Source organism: Taurulus bubalis, assembly GCF_910589615.1.
Source record: "Taurulus bubalis genome assembly, chromosome: 21".
Lineage (NCBI taxonomy): Eukaryota > Metazoa > Chordata > Actinopteri > Perciformes > Cottidae > Taurulus > Taurulus bubalis.
In genome coordinates, this window is record NC_136609.1 from 11038817 (window position 1) to 11055915 (window position 17099).

The window sequence follows — 17099 nt, forward strand, 5'->3', positions numbered from 1 at the left end:
AGTCTTGGTGAGATATATCGCTAAGTTTATTCTTTAAATCATTAAAACAAAATCCCTTTTGAATGTTTTTAATCCGTCAGGCAGAGGGAATCATTGGAGGATGAAAGTTGAGATAAACCAAATAAAGCACACGTCAACTTCTTTCCTCCACACAGGGTGGACAGACAGTGAATTATTAAAAACGCTTCTATCAAACTTGAAGCTTTTTAATTTTTGATTTTTACGAGAGCAGACTGCAGAAACAGTGAAGTTATGAAAAAGGGTGAGACGTAAGATGCCATACCTGTTGTTGTTTTTATTTTTTTGCCATAACAGTTTTTAACTGGATACACAGATGGCAGAAATGTCCATTATACCACGATGACCTAGATGTTTGTGGCCCTTGTGCACAATACTTTAGTTTTCATTATATTTCCTCAATTCGGAGAGCCTCAGAAATGTTCATTTGTAGTAAAATTGTAGTAAATTGGCTCCACAAACTTTTTCTGGTTGCACTCCATCTGGACGAGCTCTCCCACCCACGCTGTGCTCCGTACCTTCACACTTTGTCGTTCACACTTATTTCCACACGTTTATTTTTACCTGACACTGTAAACGGGAACAAGTGTTTGATGACTTGTTTCCTAAAATGATTCCAAAAGAATTCAAGGGACTTTTGCTGCAGGTGAAGAAGCGTTTCAGCGTGTTATGTCATAATCAGGGCCGGTGGTGCACCACGGTTGGATTTAGCTCTCCTTTGATGATTAAAAATTGGATAATGAATAGTGAAATTATCCGAGGCTGCTGATTGGCAGGGCAGAGTAAACAGAGCATTAGCCTCCATGGCTGGAGCCAAGGTGACATGCCGTTCCCTTCTCCCTGTCTCCATTCACAACTCTGTGACAGCGCTCACAAAAGACCAAAAGGCCTCGAGGCAATCAGACATGGCTCCCAAATTGCAGCTAATTGCTTTTTAGCTGCAGTGTCGTTGGGAAAATGGCTCAGAATTTGGCATGTTCAGAAAGCATGTAAATGGGATGGGATGGGGGGGGAATCGTGTCGCAGGTTTCACAACAGAGCGGCTCTGTGGAAGGCGCCCAACAGCAGACCAGTGCTCCCAGTTCAAGCTGTGAGACTGTAGTTCAGGTAACGCTCCCACCCGTCTGATGGTGGAAGCAGAAGTCGAAGGCGGCGTGTTATTTAATGGTTTGAATCGGCACGTCGGAAACGAAGAAATGAGAGTAAGTTGTATAAAAATGCCAAAGGTGACTTCCACAGAGAGGCTCACAACAACACTGCAGCGTTTGACTTTCGTCAGGCTGCAACAAGAACCAGTGACACGCCTCGCTATGAGTACAGCAGATAATCAGACACAGGCGTGGCTGCCGAGGAGCGATCATTAGGCGGGACTACATTTAGCCTTTGGTGGAGACGACCACAGAAAGTGGGGAACGGCAGGTATCAAAGACGTGGTAAATGGGAAACGAGGAAAGGTGTATGTGTGGATTGTGAACAAATGAATGAACGAATCACAACGTCTGGTTCCTCTCTCTCCATCCGCCCCTCAGCCTCGGAGCCCAACCTGAAGCTGCGCTCGCGGCTGAAGCAGAAGGTGAGCGAGCGGCGGAGCAGTCCGCTGCTGCGGCGCCGGGACAGTCCCATCACCACCGCCAAGAAGCGCTCCCTGGACATGGCAGGTGAGCGGCGCGGCGCTCGGCGTGAAAAAGAAACAAACAAAACAAAAATGTATTTTCAGGCCCCTGCTTTTTTTGAGCCTGTGTTTGATTTGTGTGTGTGTGTGTGTGTGTGTGTGTGTGTGTGTGTGTTTCAGACTCTGCGTGTAGCAGCGCCCCCGGCTCGGGCCCAAGCTCCCCGAATAACAGCTCCAACAACATCCCCAATGAGAACGGCATCACCGTGTCAGTCTCCAACAACACGGAGGTACCGCACACACACAAGTCACTTTAGTGCGTCCTAGGTTGAGACCAACATTCACAACATTTATGACATATTCACAATATGATGTTATACATCGTGGCACAACACCTGAGCTGTAGACGGCTTATATTCACATTCTGCATTTCTTCCTGACCGAGTAGCTTTGCTCTTTTGTGTGGGTGCTGGGCTACAGGTGCTTGTTATTAGCTTTTAAACTCTGCAGCCTGTAGCGTGTACGAAAGCTCTTGAGTGAGGGATGTTCAGGTGATGGGTCTGCAGAGGAGGAAGACAGCCGAGGAGTCGGCGAGATGCTATTTGAAGCAGCCATTAGGGACACTCAGGCAGTGTGGAGGAGGCCGATGGCCGTGACGGTTTCATATCGGGTGCGGACTTCCACTGCTGCAGTGTTTGCCCCCCCAGTGCTGTTCTTTTTCCTCGTGATTCAAACACAGATAAATCATTTGAATGTGCTTCCCAGGCGTCTCTGGCCCAGAGGCTGTGCAGCGGTGCTGAGCGGGGCTCCGTTAACCAGCTGTCCCTCTACACTTCGCCGTCCTTGCCCAACATCACCCTGGGGCTGCCCGCCACTGCCACGTCCACCGCTGCTTCCAACGTAAGGGGGGGGGAACTTCTGCAGACTGTTTATCGGTGAATTTGTCGGCGTGCCGTCTGTGACCGGTTACGCTCTCCCCTCCTTTCAAGGTGACCTCGGCGCAGCAGGATGGAAGTCTGCAGCCGGCCCTCTCCCTCAGCCCTCCCTTCCTCTCCGGCGGCCACCTGACCCCCTACCTGGTGGAGGCCGGAGCCGTAACGGGCGGGCACGGCGCCCACAGTCCACTGCTTCAACACATGGTGCTCATGGAGCAGAGCCCGGCACAGAGCCCCCTGGTGACAGGTAAGGGTAGTAATGGATGCTGAATGAAGCCGGTGAATGATGAGGCATAAAAGTTGCTCTATTCGTGGTGGCCGTTTTGGTCAAATTGCTTGAAAGACCTCAAATCGCCAACTACAAGTATTCCTCTTTTTGAATACGCTGTTTGGCCGCTCACACTGACAGCCGACCATTCAATAGCTCAGACTAATGAGCTCCTTTTCATACGTCGGCGCGCGCTGTGAGAGTGTGACATGGTCGCATTGTGTGCCCTTTCCCATCCGCTCATTCATTGACTACCACTTTGCTGCTATTTTCAGCCGGGTGCTGAATGGGCAATGACGCACACACAGACACATGCATGGTGCGTATGCACGCTCGGGAACGTACAGTCGAGGGACGCACGCCCACGCCCACGCCCACGCCCACGCCCACGCCCACGCACTGCAGCCGAGGGAGAATTTTAACAGATGCAGTCATTTATTTCTCAGCTCAGGCGAGGGAAAGTCATGTTTTTAGCTCTCTGATATGAAGCTCCGCTCTGCATATTAGCTCCGACCTCCTTCTGACGCCCAGGGAAGAAATGCTTCAGAAAAAGCTCTTTCAGGCACAATTTGAAAACACTCTGGTTGTTAAGTCGTCTTCTCTGATATTCCCCCTAGATCATCAGTTTTTTTTTTTACTTTCCTCACCCGGATGATACGCTGTTAATGTTAATTAACTGATCTGTTCACTTTCCCCTGCGAGAGTCATCACAATAGCACAGATGGTAGTTTTTTATTTGGTTCACAAATACATCTGCTGACTAATCTTAGGTCCAACACCAGTAAGAGCGGAGTTAGGAGTCCATGTGTCGATGTGAACACGCCATATATTTATCTTTTATTTTAAGAATTCAGCCGGAAGTCCCATTAATGCAGCACAAAAAGTCGGGGTCTGCTGACGAGGCTCGAAAAAAGACGACAAAAAAGACCTTGTGTCGCGTGTCTTCAAAGGAGTCACCAAATTAGGCCTTGCAGACAGAGGCCCATGCATCATTATGACACCCAGTCTAAATACTTCATAATGTTCTGGGTTGTTGGAGTGGCGGCAGGTCATCTTCAAAACACTCACTGTGGGTTTCTACCTCACCGAAACTAAGATGCAGCGAGTTAAAGGAATACTTCAGCCACAACATGAACCTGTATCTGTTAGATTTTGGTGAAAATGCATGTGGATAAATGAGACTTGGATTTTCAAGGATTTACATTTTTGGTTATTTTCTCCGTTTGCCTCGGAGGCATGCGAGAAATATATACAAATGTTCATTTTAAGGGTGAAGTATTCCTTTACAATGGAGTTGAACTCTCAGGCTCACTGGTATGATGTGGGATATATCACACTGACCCTGAGTACAAAGTGTGTTTGTTCCAGGTTCACAGTGGAAAACAGTCCTTGTTTGTTGTGTCCTTCATGACGTATAGGGCACTGAAAATGTTCTAGAAAGACGGATGCCTCATGTCGAAACGCTGCCATCCCTAAATAGCACAGACCAAGTGCAGAAAATGAAAGCCTTTGTGACCTAATGGGACGTCCAGCATGAAGCCTGTGTTCGATTAAAACAATGCACCCTCTGTTCTTGAGAGGCGAGCGGTCTCCCGCTATGAGTCACCGCCTCCCCTTGTAACCGAAGTCTTCCTCGTCTCATGTCCCAGGTGTGAGCGGCCTGTCGATGTCGCCGGCGGCGTCCATGGCCAAGCTGCAGCGGCAGCACCGGCCCCTGGGGCGGACCCAGTCGGCCCCGCTGCCCCAGGGGAGCGCGGCGCAGGCTCACGCCCAGGCCCTGGCCCTGCAGCAGCTGGTGGTCCAGCAGCAGCACCAGCAGTTCCTGGAGAAGCACAAGCAGCAGTTCCAGCAGCAGCAGCTCCACCTCAGCAAGGTGAGGGGCGGACATCTCCTACTTCCCTTTCCCTCCGCTGCTTTCCGGCTAAAAATAGCAAATCCTCAACTCGTATTTCTCTTCTAGTTGAACGCAAACGATCGTGTCACCAGGAAGCAGTTTGCTCGCTGCGTAATGGAGGCAGGTGATGACACATTCAAATGAGCTGGTAACTAATTGGGCCGATAAGCCGCCGTGGGCCTGCACAGCAGCTGCAGTGTGGTTGTTTGCGATGGCGGCGGCCGGCAACTCAGTCAATAACGCCGCCGCCGCCGCTCTGGACGGCTTTACCTATTCGAGCAGAGTACTCGCTGGAGGAGAGGTGGGCGGATGAAACAAGGGATTTCCTCTCCTCCTCCTCCACCTCTCCTCCTCTCTCTCACTCCATATGTTGCATCGCTCTCCAGCAGCAGCTCTTCACGCAAATATCTCTCCAGCAGCCTCCGGCAGGACAAAAAATGAAAATCTGGTGGCGTCAATTTAGTCAATTAATGACTTACTTGATTAACAGAAAATGTATTGATATTATTTAAAGCCCCTTTCTTGCTGGACAACAAAAAACGAACACCCATGAACACCTGGCTTTTTACCTCGGTGATCATCACATCACACATATTTAAAACGCGATCGAAACAAAGTAAAACTGATTGAAATCGTCTCTGTTTTGTCTTTCCACTGTTCCAACAATCACCAGCTCTGGTTCGAGGGCTAAATAGCTCTCTTTGTCAAAGAATAGTTGAAGAAATGTTGGATTTGCTCTTTCCTTTATCATCTTGTATGGTATCTGCTTCATCAAACCACAATGTGTGTGTAAACGCTCGCTGCACTTGTGATCGGTGAGGACAGATCCGATATAGAGGAGGCTTCTGGGAAAGTGGAGCATAGGAAGGGGGTTGAAAAAAAAAATGGAGGTGAAAAGAGAAGTTTGTTTGGATGCAGAGAAGACAAGAACAGGGGAGCAGGAGGGGGGGAGAGAGGGAGAGCCGGTGAATGCTTTGACGTCAATGCTGCACCAGCTCTCTGCCAGGACACACACACACACACACACACACACCTGTAACTCACTCTTGAGACTTCCAGCAAACACTTCTCTTTCTCGCTGCTGTTTTTGTCTTCACATCATAAACACACACACAATTCCACAGCCTTGAATGGCACTTCTGAATGGTCCGTGTCAGTGAGAGTGAATGAATAGACAACTGAATCACTACTCGGTTAACAGCAGGCCCCAGAATGAGTCGATGAAAAGCAGCGCAGCGGGGAGTGAGGAATGTCTCTGTTCCAACAGACACATTTTGCCCCGGAGTACAGACGGCAGAGAGGCCGCTCACATTCAATTAGAGCGGCCGGGTTTGAAATGAGCAAGCCACCAATCTGACTGAGTAATCCAAATTAAGCTCGTTAAAGGAAGAATACTCCAGAGAAAAGAGTGATTTGCCAGGAATTTGATTCAGAGTAGAGCGCCCGTTTGTCTGAATGCAGCCTCACGCGTCGGAGAGGGGATTTGTCACATCCTGCTGTTTTGATTGTGAAATTAATTTCACATCAGAGCATCATCCTGCCTTTTTTCTCCAATTCCCCGCCACCCCGCTCCCTGCAGATGATGAACAAGCCCAGCGAGTCGCCCGTGGGCCGCCAGCACCAGAGCCACCCGGAGGAGACGGAGGAGGAGCTGAGGGAGCACCAGGACGGAGGAGGCCTGCTGCCGGGGGTCACCGTCAAGCAGGAGCCCCCCGACCCGCAGGAGCTGCAGGAGCTGCAGGAGGAGGCGCTGCAGCAGCAGCAGCTCAGGGTGCGGGAGATGCAGGCGGAGCAGGAGCTGCTCTTCAGACAGGTAGAGGATGGGGAGTTCAAAGTGAGACATCAAACGGAGGCTTGAGAGAATCAATATGAAGGTTCGGGGAATTGATTTGCTTGGCACTGATGTATTGTGGCTTTTCCTGGGAAAGTCCTTGAGAGGTGAAAACACATAAAACAGGCATGAAACTGTATTTGGGACTCTTTGTCCTATGACGTCTCTGTGATTAACTGCTAAGTGAAAATCAAAGCTGAATAATTTGTTTTGGCTGCCATCTTTTGGCCATAAGTTGCACTTGCAATATAGAGTACGTTGAAGCGGTTTTTCTTCCCCGCTAGTCCCCTGATGTATTTACATTTAAGGCGTTTCACTGAACAGCTCGCCCCGACTGGAGAATTAATCTTCTTTATTTATATTCCTCTCTGTGTGTGTGTGTGTGTGTGTGTGTGTGTGTGTGTGTGTGTGTGTGTGTGTGTGTGTGTGTGTGTGTGTGTGAGCAGCAGGCCCTGTTATTGGAGCAGCAGCGGATTCATCAGCTGAGAAACTACCAGGCCTCCATGGAGGCTGCTGGCCTGTCCATCTCCTTCCCAGGACACCGGCCCCTGTCCAGGGCCCAGTCGTCTCCGGCCTCAGCCTCCTCCTTCCCCATCAGCGTCCCGGCCCCCGAGCCTCTCGTCAAGCCCCGCTTCACCACAGGTCGGCATCACCTTGAGCTTGTTCAAGTGCCTCTGTCAAGCTGCCAGTCATGTTTATGTCCACAACTGTGGCCTCCCTCTGGTCTGCCCCGAGCACTCCTTTGAGAGGTTATGTTTCACTCGCTTCCTAACGCAGAAACTCGGGACTGAAAGGAGACATCTCCCTCCAAAAAAGCAGGTGAATATGCCAGAAAAACGGTGTAATGATTCCGGCATCCATCTGGTCACAGCGGAGGAGCGGCTCTTGCCAAAAAAGAATTTCTCTCGTCGCTTTTTCTTCCTCCAAGACATCTGACTCTTTAAAACAGAGATGGAAATAACAAAGGCAGCGCTTCATATACTCAGACAGTCTTCTGCTCAATTAATATCATGAACAAATAGCTGACTGTCAGATGTCCGTCGGAGTGAAATAGAGAATAAAGCAGTTTCTTCAGCAGGAATTATCAACATTTAGGCAACTATAAAACCGCCTGATTTTCATGAAACTTGGTGGAAAGGTGGAGCACAGGTACACACATTATTTTAGGCCTTGCATTATCATTGCAACATAGGGCTTTTGTCCTGGTTTTGCGCTCTCCTCTTGTCCCTCTAGTCACATTAACATCAATTAAAACACTATTATGAAATGTGTGTTTGATGCACATATTTATTGTACTTCTCATTCCTTATTATTTACCTGTGTTATCTGCATATATTTTTAAAATATATATTGTGCATGATGTACATCATTTACATATTACGTAGTCCTTTATTTCTATTTTTCTTATATTTAAGAGCAACAGTGACATAAAAGTTTTTCTCCGGGGATCAATAAAGAATTTCTGATTCTGTATATTTCAAAAAGCAAAAGCAAAACAAAAACAAAGACACTCAATTCAAGCAAACATAAAACACACAAGTGGTAAATTCTCACCATTGAGAAGCTGAAACTAGAGAATATTCGTCGTTTTTGAAAGTAAAAATTAGTCGATTATAAAAACGTTTGTCCAATCGCTGAATAATCACACAGTGACTGAGTGTGTGTTCCCCCAGGCCTGGTGTACGACTCTCTGATGCAGAAGCACCAGTGTATGTGTGGAAACACCAACAGCCACCCGGAGCACGCGGGCCGGATCCAGAGCATCTGGTCTCGGCTGCAGGAGACCGGACTCCGAGCGCAGTGTGAGGTACGTTACGAGAGGAGAAGACTCCACGGGGAGCGTCTCACGAAGAAGAGAACCGTATACGAGAGCTGTATCCCTCTGCGTGTGTGTGTGTGTGTGTGTGTGTGTGTGTGTGTGTGTGTGTGTGTGTGTGTGTGTGTGTGTGTGTGTGTGTGTGTGTGTGTGTGTGTAGTGTATCCGTGGGAGGAAGGCCACTCTGGAGGAGCTGCAGACGGTTCACTCTGAAGCCCACGTCCTGCTGTACGGGACCAACCCTCTCCGGCAGAAACTTGATTGTAAGCTCACACACACACACACACACACACACACACACCTGTTAATATCCAGTTGACTAAAGTTCACTAACTGTCATGGATTTATTGTGTATTACCTGTTCCCCAGGTTCAGTCACTCCCATGTTTGTGCGTCTACCGTGTGGAGGGGTGGGGGTAAGTAGCCGTTATAACAATAATAATATGCATATTTAAATCTTGCATATTTTAATCTTCAAGTTAATAGACTAAAAAGTCTGTAATAAGTCATAAGTGTGAGCATAACACACCTGTTGGTTGTGCTTCCAGGTGGACAGCGATACCATTTGGAACGAGGTCCACTCCTCCAGCGCGGCGCGGCTGGCCGTCGGCTCTGTGGTGGAACTGGTTTTCAAAGTGGCCACTGGAGAGCTGAAGGTAACCACTGGTTTCTTCCCTTCCCCCAGCGCCACAAATGCGCTTCTGAATCATCTTAAAGGAATACTTTGTCCACAAAATTACCATTTCTATATCAATTACTTACAGTGGGTTACCTTAGAAAAGATTTCAATGCATGAGAGAAAAGAAATAGAAATGGTTGTTTTGTGGGTGAGCTATTTATTTAAAGACATTATGGGGTTCCTGCCAGCTTTTAAAATGCTTGAAAGTTAGTTTTTCTGAGAAAAATAGGTCCAAGAAAATAGTTCCACTAAGATTGAATGTAATGTTTTGACTGTAAGTGAATAATTAGACTCCTTTTCACTATCTAGTTTATTTGAACCAATTAGAAATTTGGTCTGGAAAAATGTCAAAAACGTTCCCTAACCAGGTGTCTTTGTGTTTTGAGTGAGTTTCTGGCGGCATGACAGCGCTCTATACGCTCAGTGGCTAACAGACTGCTGTCGCTCCTGTCTGTCTCTGCAGAACGGGTTCGCCGTGGTCCGCCCCCCCGGACACCACGCCGAGGAGAGCACTCCCATGTAAGGCCTCAGCCGTCACCACACTTCATCTCTGCATATACAAACACCAGCGTTGGAGCAGAAGTCTCACAAACCCTCTTGTTTATTTGCACATAAAGCACCGAACGCCTTCAATCTGCCAGCTGCTCCAATACCGCTTTATTTATTTTTCATATCCGTCTCAGAACGTGTTTAGAAGGCTCTATAAAGATGAATATAAAGCTGATTTTTCATCTCTCTGCTGCTGTTTCAGGGGCTTCTGCTACTTTAACTCCGTGGCCATCGCAGCCAAGCTGCTGCAGCAGAGACTCAGCGTCAGCAAGATCCTCATCGTGGACTGGGTCAGTCTCCTGTCTGTCACGTGACGCCTTAGTCTGCGTGAACGAGGACACGTCACATGTCTTTACACTTTGTGATCAAACCATGTGTGCTCTCTGACCGCAGGACGTTCACCACGGCAACGGAACCCAGCAAGCGTTCTACGACGACCCCAATGTCCTCTACTTGTCCATTCATCGCTACGACGACGGAAACTTCTTCCCTGGAAGCGGAGCGCCTGACGAGGTAAGTGCGTGTGTGTGTGTGTGTGTGTGTGTGTGTGTGTGTGTGTTTTTGTGTCGTCAGTCTTGAGAAAGAAAAAAAAGGAAAAGAAAGTGCATTGTGGGAAACTTTTTGCACAAGATTCCGTTTTAAAACAAGAATTTAATTAAATGATTTAACTCACTAATAGATAGAACCATGAGACCTTCACAGTTGCATTATCTAATTCTAACTTTTGGTGAATTACAGACAAAGTAGATGAATAAACACTAGTCTGAATACTCAGCAATATTCCAGTTAAAGTAAATATGGAGTGGTATTGAAAAACGTGGGCAAACTAAACAGCAAATAGAGTATTTTATCTGTGTCCCGTACGTATGACTGTGAGTCACACAGGTGCTTCTCTCTGCAGGTGGGCAGCGGGCCCGGAGTCGGGTTCAACGTCAACGTTGCCTTCACCGGAGGCCTGGATCCCCCCATGGGAGATGTGGAGTACCTGGCTGCCTTCAGGTACACAGTACCAACCAGTCACACACAGACCGCATCACGCTCATCCCGTGTGTGGAAAACCAGCCAAATACATTTAATTGGACGAAATGGCAAGAAAAATCCTCGGGGAAATGTTCAGCAACAGAAGCAACTGATTCAGTCTATTAGCTCACATACGTTGTTATTCTGCATGTTCTTAACACTCCACCCTCCCACTCTCAGGTCCGTGGTGATGCCCATCGCCAACGAGTTTGCCCCGGACATTGTGCTGGTCTCCTCTGGCTTCGACGCTGTGGAGGGACACCCTTCCCCGCTGGGCGGCTACACTCTGACGTCTAAATGTGAGTCCAAGATTATCTGAAGAATGTTTCTTATCTCGCGCCGCAGCAGTCGACCTCGGAGGAAGGTTGAGAGTTGTGTTTCTGGAGCTGACAAACGAAAGTGAAATTCAATTTGCATGCGTTCACACGTTGCCGGTGACCTTTTTCCTCAGGTTTTGGCTATCTGACCAGGCAGCTGATGACCCTCGCTGGAAGCCGGGTGGTCTTGGCTCTGGAGGGGGGTCACGACCTCACCGCCATCTGCGACGCCTCTGAGGCCTGCGTGGCCGCCCTGCTCGGCCAGGAGGTAAGGAGGTCGCTTTGACAACTCACAGCCTCTGCATCCTAATGAACGTCCCTTATGTTATATCAAAGGGAGGAAAGTGGACTTGGCAAAGTGTGGCATGTTTGTCTGCTTGTCAGCCAGGAGCTTTCCTTCTCTCGGAGGATTTTAAAAACGCCCATTTGATTAGTTTCAGTGTTTTGTGGTGATATGTTAATGAGTCGGAGGAATTGATTATTATTTCCCGATCAACCCCCTTGTGGAGAGTGTTGACAACGCAGCCTGTTCCACACCGTTTTCCTTTTTCTGCAAACAGCTGGACCCGCTGCCGAAGGCCGTCCTGGAGCAGAGGCCCAACGCCAACGCTGTTCGTTCCCTGGAGAAAGTTCTGGAGACTCACAGTGAGTGCAGCACTGACACACACGGAGACGTCTGCACCAGTAGTATCTCCGTTTATAACGATGCACTTTGATGACCCATCAGGCAAGTACTGGAGCTCGGTGCAGCGCTGCTCGCCGCTGGTGGGGCTTTCTCTGCTGGAGGCCAAGCGAGGAGACTCGGAGGAGGCCGAAGCCGTCAGCGCCATGGCCTCTCTGTCTGTGGCCAACACCAACGCCATGGATCAAAGGTGAAGTCACTGCTTCCTGGGAGAGTGATCTGAGTACATTGATAAGCTTTTACCTCACTCCTCCTTCTACGACTGTACATGTATATTGTATATTGAGGAAGCAAGACTACTGAATTGTCACATGGCAATAAATTATCCAACTTAAGCCCTGTTAGCACGGGACCAGTATCCCTAGAAGACCTCATGTGATTAAGAACATACTGTCCCCTCCGTCTAAGCTTTATGAATGAATGAATATATACTTTATTAATCCCCAAGGGGAAATTTGGTGTTGAGTAGCAGCCATTTAAAGACAGAAAATAAGATATCAACAGCAGGGATGAAATATATATATAATAATAATACTAATAAAATAAAAATATCTGGAATGAAAGAAAAGCACAGTATTAATTTAGGAATTAAATTAAACTTAAACAGTACAAGTGCAAAGGTGCAAGTATGTATGTATGTGTATATTAAGTGTGTGAGGTGTAAATAAACAATCAATAACAAACAATAGGAGAGTGCAAAAATGCAAGTTATGTATGTAATATGTGAAGTGTGGATAAACATAAACATGTACAATTAATCAGTCAGAGGATCTGGCAAGCGGTGACTTATGATAAAGCCGTAATGCTGACATTATTCCCCAAATATGATGTCAAACATGATGTCGTGGCTCTGTGTATCGAAAAAAAACAAACTATATATTATGATAAAACACGGTATTTCTTATGTTTATTTATTATTCACATAGACCTCTTGCTCTGAACCTCCAGAACTTTAACCCCAAAAGCTGTCAAAACGTTTACCGACGACCGGGAAGAGGAAATTGGGGAGAAAGCTAAAAAACACAACCCCAAATCACAGAAACGTTGTTTCCCACAGGACTAATGGGTCACATGACCGTATTAGGACGGTAAATTGCGGTAGAATTTTGACAAATTCCAGACATTTGCACGGCAGTAAACATCACAGATGACACACGCGATGATCATAAATTACTAGAAGTCCCCAGGTAATCCCAATCCTGACACTGGAATGTGTCTCACCCCAGTTTTTTTAAATCATTAGTTGACAAGGTGATAAAATAAAAAGATAAATCAAGTGTGGTTTTAGTTTAACAGGGTCTGTGCACATACATTACTGTACATGCTAGAGAGTTTGCCAAGAGGCGATTTCGTCAAAGAAGTCCTCTAGCGTTTAGTCTATTGGACAATCATTTTCACAAACATAGCCGATGTTATTAGAGGTTTGTACCGACACCTACACTGAGAAAGAGTCCTCTCAAAACCCCAAATAAAAGTCTTAACTAGTGGAATATGTCTGCGTTGCTGTCTGAGCTCTACAAACAGCGGCGGGACGTATCTGCATCTAAAGCAGAGCTGAGCTGCGAGACGTTTGGATGGCAAGCCGCTTGAGGTCTCATCTCATGTCTTTGTGTCCACCAGGCCAGAGGAGGAACCCATGGAAGAGGAGGAACCGCTGTAACTGAGGGAAACACGAGGGTGTCACACTGTTACCATTGACCTCTCCGGAGAAGAGTCTCGACTGCTTCCCTTCATTTAGTCCCCCTAACCCCACTCACCACGTCAGTCACATTGATTGGCGGTCCCTCGGCCAAAAAAAACGAGGGAGAGGGGGTGGGCTCAGCCTCAGAGTAGGGAGCCAATCAGGAGACAGAGGACTGAATTGGAAAAAAAATTAAACATAACAGCGCTGCTTGGCGGCACTCGCTCAGAGACACTCATTTTTTTTCTGTTAGCCGTCGTAGCCCACAGCGGCTAACCACGTGGCCGAGGCGGCGGGGGGAGGGCGAGCGTATTTGGAGTCGGGGGCGAGATCTGGCCTCAAAGGTGCGATGAACCGCAGAAACACACGGCCACAAGGACACCGGGGACAGCGGACGTTCCCAGCCGCCAATCACAGCTCGGGAGTTTCTTTTTCCTCCTTTCTCGACTATTTTTTTCTAAGGAGCGTCGCGGCAACCGAGATACTATTTTACGATACGATGCGTTCACTGTGGATTTTGGTTGGCCGAATGTTTGAGTCGGCCTTTGCAAAGATTTGATGAGGAGACTGTCACCTCGCCGGACCGGCCTGCCGTTGGGGGGGGTTGACGAGTGAGAGGAGTGCCTTGGTGAGGGTCCGCTGGATTTCAGGATTGTTCAGGAAAAGATTGCCTTAAGTAAAAAAAAAAAGATTTCTCTCGCCGAGGAATCGAGGAGCGAGGGGAAGAGGGGGAGGAGGGGACGGGGAGTTCCCGGCCCTTTCGGGGGCGAGAATGACAAAAATAAAGCGAACAATCTTTCAGCATGTTTACTTGGAACGTGACGAAGACAACCTTTATGTCTCTCACAGCCTCTCTTGAAGAGTTACTTTACTTTTGGATGGATCTATTTTTCTGTAAAAAAGGACAAAAATAAAACCCGCTTTGTAAAAGGTAGTTGCCAGCTTCAGTAGAAACCGGCGCAAACATGGAGAGACCTTCAAACAAGGAAATTAGATTGAAAAACGGTCAAAAAGGCTCAGCCTTTGATGTAGCTTCCCTTTAACCGAAGTCATTGCTTTGGAAACACATAAAGCATGCGTTTGAGCGGAGAGACCGGACGTTTCTTTTGCAAGATTTTTTTGAATGTTATCCAAAAGAGGAAAGCCGAGCAAGAAAAGCCAAAGCATGAGTTTGCATTTACAGTAATACCTTCGCTCCACAGACATTTCTCGTATTGGCCCTTTCAGAAAAGGCTCCCAGTACCCAGTTCAATGTTTACTGATTTAATCCTCACGCATCAAAGTGAGCATTTCCTGACGCGTGCCGATCGGCCTCCCATGATTTGCCGGTTTGGCAACTACCTTGGTTGCTGGTGTGAGCTCAACATCGGTCATGTATATTGAATTGAATATATTTTGAGGGGCGGTGATCGAGTATTGCCCGTTTGTATCTACATGTATGATTTCTACATCAAGTTGTCGATTTTACAATATCAAAAAATGTGTTTGGTAAGCGTGTCCACTTTTTATTTTTTATTGTATAAGATTATTTTTCTAACTTTTTTTTTTTTTTCATCCATAGATTTTGTTCTGTGTTTTTATCCGTTTTCTGGATAGTTATAGGGCTGCCATTCACAAACTTAGTACTATTGTCACTTCTTCAAAAACTTTCTTTCTTTCTTGTATTTATCAAAAATAAGGAGCAACTCTTTCTTTCTTTCTTTCTTTCTTTCTTTCTTTCTTTCTTTCTACGGCGCTCTCGGCCTTTCTGCATTTTCATCAATCGTGTATTTATAACATGTACTGTTTATAGAAGATTTGTATATGGAAAATTTATAAATGTACTCTAACTAATGACAGCTATGATATTGTGAGCGAAAAACAGTATGGCGTACGATATTACTCCATGAACTTAAACACAAGAAGAAGAAAAAAGCAGCATATTTAACTCGTCATCGACTGCAGTTTTCAAGTTGCCCTCAAGGGGGAGCGGGGTCATTAAGCGGCACTGCAATTGACTTTTGAACGCCTTCAGAGTAAAACGTTTGATCACTTTGTTGCCTAATTGATACATTTCCCTCTCGTGCGTGGGTGATAATGCACTTACCTTTCGACTGTGACAACATCAGACATCCCAAAAAAAGAGGTTTCGAGGCCGTTTTATGTAGCTAGCTGAGTTTTCCTCTGCGGGAAAAGAGAAGGAGGGGAGTTTGAACGAGTATGAGGATGAAGAAACATCAGCCGATAATTTAGATATCTCTTTCTGAGCATGTGTTGCACTATAATGTTTAACTGTCCATAACATCAGTGTCTCCTTCTTCTCTTTTCCCCGCTTCAATTCAACTGATCTGACACCAGTAGTTTATCAGACGACATTGAAATGACCTCCATCTGTCAACTGCTTTGTTTCACCCGATTAAAGACAACTGTCATGTTTAAATTATCATTTTAGAAACTTGTACAATTTTAGATTTATTTTTCCATGTCTTAACAAAACATTCCACTTGTTACTCGTTTAATTTGGCTTAACTTGTCTTTTTTATTTTAATGTCTTTTTATTTTATTTCTTTTGTTGACATTTTAACACTACTCTTTCTTTTATCTTTTTTCTTTTTCGCCATCTGCTCGCACCAACTTTAACTCTTTGCATGGTTTGTGAGTCAGCATGCCTGCTTGTCTATTTAACAAAAATGTATTTGCACAACAGAAGAAGAACACTGGAGGACTTTTAAGAAAAAGAAGAAGAAGAAGAAGAAGAAGAAGAAGAAGAAGAAAAAACAACCTCCCATGACAACTCCCAAGAGCACCGGGCGGTTTTCTTCCTCTCTGGCGCGAAAACAATTCAAGAAACTTTGTCCAAAACGACTCCACTGATAAATCATTTGATATTGTTCTGATTGAATATCGTTTCCAATAAGTGATTTGAACACGATTCAGCACTTCCAACATGTATGGACTGTGTAAGAGAGAAACACGCTCTGACGAACCTCTGCTACACATCCACAACTTCACAAGACTCCCAAAGAATGTTCCTCTTTCAAAGATCTTTGAACGGGCGCTGTTACGGTAGAGATGATGGGGCGGATATTGGTTTTGGAAAGGTTTGGAGAAAAGGGCATCGTCGTTTGATTGTCACACACACCTCGGCCAGTTCTATATATATATAACCACTGTGGCTCAAGAGCAATTCTTGGTTTACATGTAAATGGATAAAAACGTTATTTTTTTGTTTGTTGTTTGTCTCTATTGATGAAAAATGTTATCTTTCTTTGGGACCTACGCTTTGGACATTTCATCTCTGACATCATCTATAAAATATATTTCTGAAAAATACAACGATCTGCAGATGTGTTCTTTCTTGTTGGTCTCGTAAAAGCGTTCCAAAGGGTTAAGAAAATACAACTTTTGGTGACATTTCAGGGAGTTTTCACATCAATAACAAAGCCGTCCGGTAGCAGATACACTCACAATTAAAAGATTTTCTAATCACTTGTGAGGACATTTAAAGTTAAGTATCTCCTCTTAATTCCTAACACGATGGCTGAGTTTTGGCATTCTGTCTCTTCAGGTGAATGATTGATCAAAGTCCATGTGAGCGAATGTGCAAATAATCAAGAGTGCTGCTTGTAGTTGAATTCCTGAACTGTATTTTGAAAGACAGGACAGCTGCTTCGCCATTATCTCCTCTGAGAAACCCTCCTTGTTTTTCGAGGACGTCTCCGATACAAACCTTCGACTTTGTGAGCGGAGCTGCATCTGAAGGACAGTTAGCTGCCCGGCACATGACAGCGATGATGGTAGAAAGTGTGCCACCACTG

The 17099-nt window shown here is 46.2% G+C and overlaps 1 protein-coding gene across 1 annotated transcript in view; it reads left to right on the forward strand.

Moving 5' to 3' along the window:
• Window positions 1–13373, forward strand: part of LOC306752888 (histone deacetylase 4-like) — a gene marked incomplete at its 5' end in the record, with an annotated part of 39130 nt that extends 25757 nt beyond the window's left edge. Inside the window, 20 exons of the mRNA XM_079236717.1 lie at window positions 1548–1676; window positions 1811–1920; window positions 2396–2530; window positions 2620–2812; window positions 4483–4706; window positions 6307–6540; window positions 7005–7200; window positions 8232–8365; window positions 8535–8637; window positions 8744–8790; window positions 8923–9030; window positions 9517–9572; window positions 9805–9892; window positions 9996–10115; window positions 10504–10601; window positions 10803–10921; window positions 11074–11207; window positions 11500–11584; window positions 11667–11811; window positions 13242–13373. Coding sequence (XP_079092843.1) covers window positions 1548–1676; window positions 1811–1920; window positions 2396–2530; window positions 2620–2812; window positions 4483–4706; window positions 6307–6540; window positions 7005–7200; window positions 8232–8365; window positions 8535–8637; window positions 8744–8790; window positions 8923–9030; window positions 9517–9572; window positions 9805–9892; window positions 9996–10115; window positions 10504–10601; window positions 10803–10921; window positions 11074–11207; window positions 11500–11584; window positions 11667–11811; window positions 13242–13281 — 2498 coding nt within the window. The 3' untranslated portion in view covers window positions 13282–13373. The remainder of the gene's footprint in view (window positions 1–1547; window positions 1677–1810; window positions 1921–2395; window positions 2531–2619; window positions 2813–4482; window positions 4707–6306; window positions 6541–7004; window positions 7201–8231; window positions 8366–8534; window positions 8638–8743; window positions 8791–8922; window positions 9031–9516; window positions 9573–9804; window positions 9893–9995; window positions 10116–10503; window positions 10602–10802; window positions 10922–11073; window positions 11208–11499; window positions 11585–11666; window positions 11812–13241) is intronic.
• Window positions 13374–17099: the final 3726 nt, after the last annotated feature.